Source organism: Sipha flava, unplaced genomic scaffold (assembly GCF_003268045.1).
Source record: "Sipha flava isolate LNK unplaced genomic scaffold, YSA_version1 116_pilon_pilon, whole genome shotgun sequence".
Lineage (NCBI taxonomy): Eukaryota > Metazoa > Arthropoda > Insecta > Hemiptera > Aphididae > Sipha > Sipha flava.
Genome location: NW_020271740.1, coordinates 904,576 through 916,203, shown reverse-complemented (window position 1 = coordinate 916,203; position 11,628 = coordinate 904,576). Strand labels below are relative to the sequence as shown.

General features: G+C 30.6%; 1 protein-coding gene across 1 annotated transcript; it reads right to left on the bottom strand.

Annotated features, from left to right (window-relative positions):
* Positions 1-458: 458 nt before the first annotated feature.
* Positions 459-4,514, bottom strand: LOC112692239. Its single transcript, XM_025566850.1, has 5 exons — positions 4,303-4,514; positions 3,272-3,534; positions 2,987-3,128; positions 2,632-2,924; positions 459-538 (listed from the first exon to the last, which is right to left on the bottom strand). Exons 1-5 carry the CDS (start codon positions 4,512-4,514, stop codon positions 459-461), a joined length of 990 nt encoding a protein of 329 aa, XP_025422635.1.
* Between the last annotated feature and the right edge of the window lie 7,114 nt (positions 4,515-11,628).

Here is an 11,628-nt window from a genome sequence, read left to right as displayed (position 1 = left end):
ATTAAAAATAAAAATAAATAGTAAAATCATTAGTTTAAGCATATTAAATTAATACTTGAAATATAATAGGTATGTACATAACTTGCTATTAAATCACAAGTATGTACAGACCGATAAATTATTATAATAATGGCAATAACTAACAATCTTAGGGTATCGAGTTAAGTATTCGTAATTATAATAATGAAGCAATGTTTAGCATAAAATTATATGCTTTATTTCAATAACTGCCTGCGTATATTTTCAAAGTACCACACGAACGATAAAAAATCTAACCATAATAATAATGCCCATATATAACCTAGAAAAATAAATAACCTAACCTTTTATTCGTATTATCTATGGGTCAAAAGTGTACACCAAAAATTTAACTTTTAAGTGCGGTAGATGATAGGTAAATCCAAACATAAAAATTATACTTTTAATTATCATAAAAAATTATATCAATTATCTAGAAATTATGTCCACTTGAAGTATTTATCATAGAAAGTCCATTTTAAGTCCATTTTTAGATGTCCATTATTTTTTCGTTGACAGGCTGAATTAAAAAACAAATGATATTTTTGTATTACATAATTAATGTCAATATGATAATTGTATCTGCAAATTAGATAACCTAAAAACTTTATAATTGTGTTTAAAATCTGCAATAATGCATTTGAAATTATAAAAATTATATAAAACGTTTCAAAAAAGTGCAAAAAACAATACCAACAGTAATAACTAGGGCTTGGATTTTGAAGCAAATACTTATTCATCTATAGTTCACCTAGAATAATTTTGATTACAAATGTCGGTATCTCGCACTGTACTTATATGGATAATTTTTGTTTTTGTATATTTTGCATATTTAATTAAAAATTACAATGCATTGTATATATTTCTATATAATTGCATAACAACTGTATATTTTTTAAATAATAAGAAAAAAAATGTTTTAATTTTATCTATTTAAAAAAAGGAGGAATAGACATAGAACTTAAACTATCACAAGTATTATTTAAAAATCCAGAGCACTCGTATTCTCAAATTAAAACAATTTATGGAGTATTAAGCGGAAGAATAAGAGACAAAAATTAAGGCATGTTACCTGAAGACATATCTTGTTTTAAATATGCTCTAATAGTATCTTGTGACGTAGAAAGAAGTTTTTCTAAGTATAAATCTATGTTACGTGACAACCATGATAACCGTATAAAAACTTCCATTTGAAAAATAATTTTAGACTTTTTATAACAACCACGGAGCTCATTCCATTAATATCATTAATTATACCTGGAACTAGAACTTTTAGATCATATAATTAATAACAAATAAATAACCATAATTTATATTTATAATAGAAAACATTTTAATGTTTCACAAGAAATATTTCATATTTCAAACATCAAATATTTTATGATTTATGATATCTTTAAACAGTACATTTGACTGCAATATCCAAAAAGATTTGCTTAATTAATCAATTATTGACGTTTCCCGTTTCTTCTAGGCAGAACTTGTATGACGACGTTTGATATTCCGTTTGTACAACTGAAACGTCCGATTGGGCTTGAATATAGTAATTTAACACTCTTTATTCGCATTTGTAGTATGTCACGATTTGACTCATATCCATTATTTTATCTTAATTTAACACTAACCATGGCGCCAGAAATTTCACAGACTACCCTAAATAATAAAATGTATATAAACATACACGACTCTATGTTATAGAGTATATATGTTTCTTTGTAAACCTATTTTATACTATACTATATTAGGTATACAAAGAAATTGTTTGAAACCGTATTGTAGTTGTTCTTCGCACCTCATTGAACGTACGTTGGTATCTCATATGATATTTTAAATATTTTTTAACAGTCTTAAACTATTATATTTTGATGTATATATTATAAAATCTATCCCGTTTGCAATTTTGTGGTAAATTTTTGTAATATTAACATAGAAAGAAAAAGTGATAACATCTTTTAAGTCACAGTTCAGTTCTGTTCGTGGTTAATTTTCGAATACGATTTACACGCATATAAATAACTAGTATAACAAAGAACTTGCGTTCAAACCTAGTAGCTGATTTTTTTTTTTTTTTTTTTAAAGTGTTTGAATAATTTTTAAATAATTTAAATCTTTTATACATTGTATTTAAGAAATATCTAATTCAAAAGAAAAAGAATTGTAACATTATTCTTGCATTACAATTAAACATTAAGCTTATGATAATATATTTATTCAAAATCTTATACCGGTGCATGCACGTGGACACTGGGTTAAAATTGCATATTTATGGGATACTAGCTGACCCGACGAACTTCGTACCACCTAACAGTCGATTCTTTAATTTTTTATTTTTTTTATATATTTATTCTGTTATTTGGGACACCGGGTCAGCTAGTAAGATAAAAAAAGAAAATGAAAAATGATAGTTAACAATTACATTATGTCAAAAAATAAAAATTATAAAACACTTAAAATTCTTTTAATAGTCACTAAAAAATCACAATGAAAATTACAATTTCAGATTTCTTATTATGATACCTACTTATTATATTCCATTTTATTTTTACTTATTCTAAATTAAGTTTCATTTTTATTATAGTACTTTATGGTACACGATATTTTTTGTTTGATTACCTGGTGCGTAAACAAATAGAGCAGATGGTTTTCCAACACGGGAACAGGCAACATACAATTGACCATGCAAGAAACATAGATTTTCTAGATAAATACCACAAAAACTTAATGAATGCCCCTGGGATTTATTTAGAGTCATAGCGAAAGCAAGCCGTACTGAAAACTGTAGTCGTTTAAACTCGAATGGTACTTTAGACGGAATCATTGCGATGCGGAGTATCAAAACGTCTTCTCCTTTATATTTTCCTTCCAATATGATTACTTCTATTACGTTATTCAGTAATTTTTTATCGCTAATGGTGTGCCGTTACAAAGTTGCGGTTGGTTAATATTTCGCAACATTATAACTACAGACCCGACCTTTAATTGAAGATTGTGAGGTGGCAATCCTAGCAAACCAATTAAGTTTAAAAATTCCGGTGGATAGTTCACGACATCATTTTCGTTAGTTGCCGTATCAACTGATTTATATGTCCTCATTTTGCCTGGAATGTCATCTTGAATTTTGAAATTTAATTAATTTACATCAGTGTTTTTGGCAGCCAGTATAGCTCGTTCGCTCAACGAATCATGGAATAAGTAATTTTGAGCAACACTTGAAAACATTTTTTGAATGAGTTCAACTTTTGATTGTGTTAACCGACAAAAACTCTCGGAAAAGGTGAATCAATAGTGGAGAAAATGCCAGTCAGCACATCTATAGGAAATTTGCCATTACCAATATCAATGAGTTGTTTAGAGAATATGTCTCTAGATTGATCATTTTTTAACATGACACGCATATTCTTGCTTAAGTGTAATACGTTGACATAGTTCCACAAATTGGAGGACTTTAAACATGCATTCAGTTCATCAGATTTCGTTGAACGTGGAACCACTGGCAATTTTTGGTGAAAATCTCGGCTGTATGTAAACTGCGACAAAAAAAAAATTAAGATTATACAATCTGCGACAAAATCGATAAGATACATTATTCAAACTACGGCAATTTATTTTTTATATATACCTTCTATATATACTATTTATTATAGTACCTAAATCATATATACCTACCTATGTGTATCTATGAACGTATATCGTTTAATTAATTATGAAATTTTGCGTCTTGCGCACAAAGTGGTAAAGTAAATCCAAATGTATTTTTAAGTTTTAACAAAACATATCAGTAATATCGGTTTCTTTACTTTTGAAAATACTAGTTATTACCTACTTACAAGTATTAGAGTTTAGTAGAAATAAAGTTTAGTTTTTATTCGACGTCATGGAATTTACAACAATGTTTAGCCAGAATGGCGAAGAATAAACAATGTTAAATAATTTTTAATCAAATTTAAATATGAATCCAAAATAAATGGTAATCAAACATGGGAATGCACTAAAAAAACACGCAAGGCAAAATTTGTTTTCAACAAGGAAAAAACTTTATTACAAGAAAAATCAGTTTTGGATCATAGTCATGAATCAGATTATACGATTGAACGTCAAGCAGTAAGTAATATCAAATGAAAAAAATATATATAGTTTATATAGAAGTTATATAATAAATTGCCGCAGTTTGTATAATGTATCTTATCGGTTTTGTCGCAGATTGTACAATCTTAATTTTTTTTTTTTTTTTGTTGCAGTTTACATATCGACTTTTAGAAAAAAATTAATTTTGCCGCAATTTACCATCTTCTAAAATCTTCTGATAATAAAATCATTTCGCCACCAAATTGATTTTGGTTGTTCCGTAAATCTTTTAAGGTTCTATCTAAAGTTTCTAAAGATTTTTTATGCACCATCGTGCATTCATCCCACACTATTAGTTTACATTGCTGCAAAACCTTTGCCATTGGCAAATTTTTAGAAATGTTGCAGGTTGGAGTTTCGATGTTTGACATATTCAATGACAATTTTAGAGTTGAATGGGCAAAGTTGCTGCAATACCTGACGAAGTAAGTGCTAGAGCAATTTCATTTTTGAGCGAATTGTTGCCAATATTAAAGTAATCAAAAAAGTTTTTCCTGTACCACCAGGAGCGTCCAAGAAGTAAATCCCTCCAGTTCCATCATTTATTATTTTCATAAGAGTATCAAATACATACTTTTGTTTTTCGTTCAATAGTGGAAGATTTATTTGAATCAATTCTTTCAAATTATTGAGCTTATACGATTTTTCACGTTTTAACACTTAATGAAAAGCATCGTGTATTGGGCGGTTGGGCGCAGCCATCCCCAATTTACATAATAGGTTGTTTGACATCATCAAGAATATATCCTCAATGGAAATCAATGCCTAATTGTAAATTTCTTCACTTATTTGTCAATTCAGATTCCCTGTTTTATTGCGTATATTAAATAAAATACCGTCACACATATTATCTTTGTATTTTATCTACAAATAAATTGGTTTTGATGAGAAGCATGTACTTATGATAATGGAAAACGATGTTCGTATTTGATGAGCTTGTAATGAGATTACAGCATCATTGAGAGTTTGATCGCAATGTGCGTCGTTTTGTAACAGTTGCAAACGATGACAGGCTTCTCTGTAAGATCTATACAATTTACCATCAACTGTTTGTAAATGTTAGAATGATGTTGGGCCACACATATTGACTAATAGCATCCGTAAATAAAAACAATCATCGTTGCTTGGAAGAACGATAGAAATAAATTCGATCTATTGCATCGGTTGAAGATATACGAGTACCTGGGTAACCTGGAACTAGTTTTCTTTGTTTTTTTCGCATCAATTTCTTTGTTGATTGATTCCAAGTATAATATTTTGGCATGTCAGATTATAGCAGTGTTTGTGCGAAATGATCAATTTGGCACGTCTCGAAAAAATATGGTTAATTTTATTTATATATACATAGCAGGCTCTGCTTAAGATAATCATAATACTACAGGTTAAATAACATTTCGTTTAATTTTTCCATGGTAATAGGGTTATTGGTTAAATACTTAAAAATATTTGTCAATAGTGAGTTATGATTTTATTGACTTTGTATACCTTACAGTGAATTTTTAATTTGAAACCGATCGTATTTTAAAAATATAATGATAATCCAGACTAAAGCATTTATTTATTTCTATATGTAAACTAATTCATTTTTTATTTATTTATATATATTTTATAGGCTAGGTTTATGTATAGAATCGTATGCTTTTTTAAAATCAACAAATAATATATAATTATGTTAAATAAGTGATTATATGCTTGCCTAGATATATAAAATAATCTATAATATAAAAATGAATCGTTGAATGTGTTGCTAAGCGCAATAATAATACTACAGATTAGATAACATTCCATTTAATTTTTTCATAATAATATGGTTAAGTTAAAACTTTACTTTAAAGTTTAAATTGACTTTTAATTTTACTTTTTTTTTTATGGGATTTCTTAAAAAAATTTTGTATGGAAATATAGAAAAATGTTGTTTTTAGACTTTTTTAGGTAATTTTTTTTAATTTTTCTCTCCGCAAGAACCATCCTCGAACTTCAAAGAATATTATAAAAAAAATAATTAGCGAAATCGGTTCAGCTGCTATCGAAATTTGCGCTATTTTTATTGCGCTATTATTGAACACATTCGATGATTCATTTTTATACCATAGAAAGATATTATAGGGATGGACGTGGGCATTGAAAAAGTGCTTCGGCTATTGGAATCTTCATTTCACCAACTTCGTACCTACCGTTAACAATAAAGATGTGCTGCAAAATAGCTTTCGTTTATAATCTCGGTAACGACGAAGATTCGTTCTCGCTGTTGGTCGCGACACAAGATGAAAAGCGATTTATGTTGATTTGATTCTAAGGAGTTCGCTGCACGGTGGTCGGCCGCTCGGTGGATCAGGTCGAGAGGGGAACGCATTCATTTTACGTGCACAGCGATGTTTCGATGATAATTCCCGTGATACAAAACGAAATTGCATTATAATAAAATTAACATTTCATAAGTAAAACGTGAAACGATGAGATCGATAAATCATTGCATTCGGAATATATTTACGAATAAATACACAATGTTCCATCACGGTGTAGGTACAATGTGTTACAGTACACTTGTAAATAATTTATGAGTGCTTATAGGAGGATTTTTTTTTATAAATCCCAAACATTTTATTCTAACGAAACGGCAAATGACTTGATGAGCTTGAATACACATCGTGTTACGGAATGGAAATTTAAAACATTTCGGAGCGACGAACTTTCGACGTTAATAAATTTATAAACCATTCACGCGGTCCCGGACTGAGGAAATAAAATCTAGGAGATATGTTCTACGCAACTGTCATATTAATATTTCAAGCCTGAGAATCCAAAACAACCTAACCAATTACAAAAATTTACATAAAAGAACATTTCGTTTTTTTGCGTAGGAAATTCAAATGTTTTTCACGTTGTTGTATGCAGTCGTTCGGAATCCACGACACATGCATATTGCATTAGATTGTACAGTGGGTTATTAGAATACGCGATGGAATTGATAAACGCTCGTTAAAACGTCACGTCTCGAGAACCCGAAAACGCATGTTTCATCCGACGGAGCATTACGAAACATACAATTCACGTTGGCTTCGAAATTAAAATAAACGACAGATCATGCATACGTAATGCGTGCGTGTAAGATTATAGAAAAAAAAAAAAAATAATAATAATAATGAAAATAAAAAAAAAAAAAACAAACTAGAAGAACACGCGAGATTTACGGGAAGAGAAGTTTTTGTCTACGTCACGCGTTTTCCGTCGGTTTCGTAACGCGCGTACGCCGCAAGTCTAAAATATTACACGCGTTATCTGTAAATACGCCACGTAGTTAACGTACGACGAACCATCTCCATTCGAATATGTCCCCCGTCCCCGTCACCGGTAGAGGTGCACGTGTCCAATGCGACGTGTGAATAACACGTGGACCGCGTGTGGGGCACCTACCACGGGCGGAACGCCAAAAATCGCGTGAGCCGCGCACGGATCTTTCCCGTTCGCCCGGATAGTGTAGATCAGCGTTTCTTAAACTTTTTTATCCGCGGAACCCTTTTCGATGTCCGCATTTATCGTGGAACCCTTGCTTTTTTGTTTATCTTTATAGCTTTTTTTTTTTTTTTTTTGGATTATCTGTAAACAAATTATAATCATATAATAATATCGTGTTAAAGGTATTTAATTAAAAAAATATGTTAAAATAAAAATAATAATAATTGTATACATATATATAATAATACTTTAATGGTAATAATTACTTTAATTAGACTAAATATACATTTAGACTCTGTTCCGTATGGATTATACATTGTTATTTAATGCACAAAGTATTTTTTTCTATAATGCAAAAATTTTAAGTTTAGTTTAAATTTAATTAATTTTACTTTAATTTTAAAGTAATTTTCTTACATTTTTTTAAAAAAATACTTTAGCTTCACGGAACCCTGAAGTGATCTTCGAAAAACCCCAGGGTTTCGCGGGACATAGTTCACACGAAAACGCTGATGTAGATCACAGCCACGGGGCGAGAACGTACGAATCGACGAGTGCAGAAACGTCACGAGTCAAACATAGCTTATGAGATCTAGATGTTAGTAAAAGCGTCTTTAGTTATATTTTTTTTAATACATATCGTTTATTTGATGAATATTTATAATCTACTCGTATACAAAGAGTACATTAAAAAGTATAATTAAAGAAGTTTTACGCTCAACGCATAGAAACGCATAACTAGTATAGGTATTTACTAATATCTCAATTTCATAAAATTTCGTACAGTGATTTCCGACTAATGCGATCAAAATGGTCTGGTCTCAAATCCAATGTATACCAACAATGTTAAAAAAAAAAAAAAAACCGCAAAATATGGGTATTCGTTTCGGTTTATGTGTGCAGTGTTTTTTTCATCGTAAGTCCGATACAAACGATGACAGTTTTTTCATGAAACAATTTTAAATTATATAACATATGTCACGAACATTTATATCAGTGATATAAAAGTTAAAATTATTAAAATTAAAATATATTTGATTACGAGCGACAGTCACGTAACAACTTGTTTTTACAGTGCGTAGTTGTACTTAATTACTACTTTTTGTACTTGTTAAAATGTTTGTGTCTTGTATTTTATATTTTGTATTCATTACTATAAACTACGGTGTCGAAGTGTGAACGAATTGCGGCTGCTATTATTGTTATAGAAAGTTTGAGCAAAAATCCAGAAATGGCGAAAAGTGTGTGGAAACGCAAATGGCTTTAAAGAAGAAAATAGTTTGGTGCTTATATTGAAGTGTTTCATCCATTACCAATTTATTTTTATGTTTTAGATGTTTTGGATTCTAAAGACGAGGATTATTTTCTTATTTTTCAATTAGTTTGTGGATGTCCCCAACTGTTCATAATTTTTTTAAAACTTGACGTCATAATTTATGTAGTTATTTTAAAGCTTATAAAAATAAAACAATTTTAAAAACACCAGAAACCAAACACAAAACTGTAACTGTCAAGTGTTTTGATTCATCAAAATCTATTAAATAGTTTATTAAATACTCTATCAACGCTTATTTTGGATATGTTCACATCGGCACAAGAATTTTCACGAGACTTGTGTTACGGAAATTAGATAAGTGTATGAAAGAAATGTAAACAATCGTTCATGCGTTGACAGTTTAAGGTCATACAGTTATTCGTATTTTATTATAATCATTTGAGTCCGGCTATAACGTTAAAATAAAACAATCAATACGATTGTACTTGTATCTATGATAATCTCATGAAATTGTGTTCATCAAAAGTCATAAAAATCATTAATTTCTAAACCTTAATATAATAATAATAGGATTTCGTTGTAAATTGTGTTGTATGAATAAGAATGTTATCAAGAGCAATAAAAATAAAAATAAATAAAGCGATAAACGGCACACGTGTTGCTTACATTCCCTTAAACTCATTCATTTTAGTATTATAGTGAATTTTAACGAAAAGATATTTCTCATGGAAAAGATCGCGATTTTAGACAAAGTCTCTTCCTCCACACATCGTTGAAAAATTATAATATCTCGAAATTATAGTATTTTTTATCGGGGTTTGAGACTTATAGCACTTAAAAACACACAAACAACCATTAAAATATGCACTAAAAAGCGATGAAATATGCATTTATTAATTATTAATAAGTATTGGTACCATATAAAAAATTTTAAAACCAACAAACCATAATAAACTTATTTAAAAATCATTCAATTTTTTTGAATAGTTACTTTTTTTTTTAGTTTTCAAAATGTATTTAAAATTATTAAATATCTATACTGTTATTGACCGTTATCCGTCCAAACTAGGAATATGCCTATCGAGAATAACTTTAGTTTCACATAAACATTATATAATTACATCGGGCGATACGGCTGATATAATCGTATACAACTTGCATATTCTATAAAGTACATATGCAAAAATATGCACATTCAAATTTTAGATTTTAAACCAGGCTATAGAAAATTTTATTTATTTCGTACACTGCTATATTTTACAATTAATAACAAAAGCATGCAAATGCTACGACTCCCGAACACTGTCCATTATTATTTTGTATTTTTATTCATAATATGAATAAAAAACAAAAAAAAATCGTTTTAATTATGCGACTTACATGTGCGAAATAAAAACTTTCTGATAATACGACTGTGGCTTACGAAAGCTTGGTTCACAGTTTATACAGTTATCTACCGCGTTTCGTTCGTACAATATCAAACCATGTTGGATATTTCAGTCGTGAAAGCTCAGTCGCGATGTACAATAGAATGTATACTAGTCGATAAAATAATCATCGTCAGGTATACCTACACTGTACACCTGTAATTTTTTACAAATAATATTTAGTAAGTACTGAAAATTAATATGGATTCCTAACACCTATAAAATTATTATATTGAATTTAAAATTTAATTGGACACAATCGACGTATAAAGATTGTTATGAAAACGAACGGTGAACAAAGGCAGTGCATTTCATCAGTGTCGCCAAACAAAACTTGAAATGTTCCGATCAATAGCCACCCAGTTTATAACTTACAACCCACCCACCTGAGGACGTACTTTATGGGGTTGGGAGGGTTTACCCTCTCCCGAAAACGTTTAACTTATTTTAGTATTTTTGATGGCATACTTAAAGGTCTTAAATAGTAACTAAACGTGTAGTATTATAATTTATAGTTAATTCGATTAATTCACTTATTACTCGTATACTAATCCACCAAGATACCATCCACTAGCTTAAAAAAATGGTCTGGTCACGACCAGACTTGAACCCTGAGTTCGGCGCAACTGGATGCTATGGACTTATTATAAACAAGAAGAAGTTCTTTGGAACACGAAATCGCGATCGTGTAGAAACAAAGACGTTAGGGTGGCCGTAGCTACGAAAAGAATAGTATTAACTGTTCCGACTTTCCGAACGAAAGTCGTGTTCGCGCGTTTATTGCGATGCTTATTTGTAGCTACGCTTGCGATAATCTACGGCGCCAATATCGTGAGTCGCAATCGCGGCGTCACCAGGTCGGAAGAAGGAGGAAAACTGGGAACATGCCCAGGGCCTCGGACCGATCCACGGGTCCACACAAGTCTGTGTGTTCGGTACACTGTGCCGCAAAAAGCGAATATTGTTAGGCAAAAGTGCACAAAATACCAACTTATGTACACACGCAACGTTGCTCAACGATCTTGTCAAGGATTAGTCAGGATTCGATTGATTTAAACGTGAAGCAAAAAGAGTAGGCAAGGAGAAACTTGTAAATCGTAAAACCAAAACGACCCAGAACGAGTTCAAAATTCAAATTTCGTTCAACCGTTGAAAAACAAAACGTTGGTGTTGTTCTCGTCGTGACTGTTATCGCAGCTCGTTTAATCAGTTAGTTTCGTGGGCTGCGACGATTCTACGGGAAAAAAAAAAAAAAAAAACGTTTCCCGCTAAGAGCCATTGGTGTTTTCAGGGCAATGGGGGGGGGGGGGGGGGGGGGGGGGGGGG

What these genes read in the sequence shown, in the direction of transcription:
- LOC112692239 (XM_025566850.1), bottom strand. Translation starts at nt 4,514, where the DNA reads ATGTCAAACATCGAAACTCCAACCTGCAACATTTCTAAAAATTTGCCA. An exon ending in AATCTTCAATTAAAGGTCGG is followed by an intron (nt 2,925 to 2,986) that starts GTCTGTAGTTAT and finishes GCACACCATTAG; the next exon opens with CGATAAAAAATTACTGAATA. An exon ending in TCTATTTGTTTACGCACCAG is followed by an intron (nt 539 to 2,631) that starts GTAATCAAACAA and finishes TTTTTAATTCAG; the next exon opens with CCTGTCAACGAAAAAATAAT.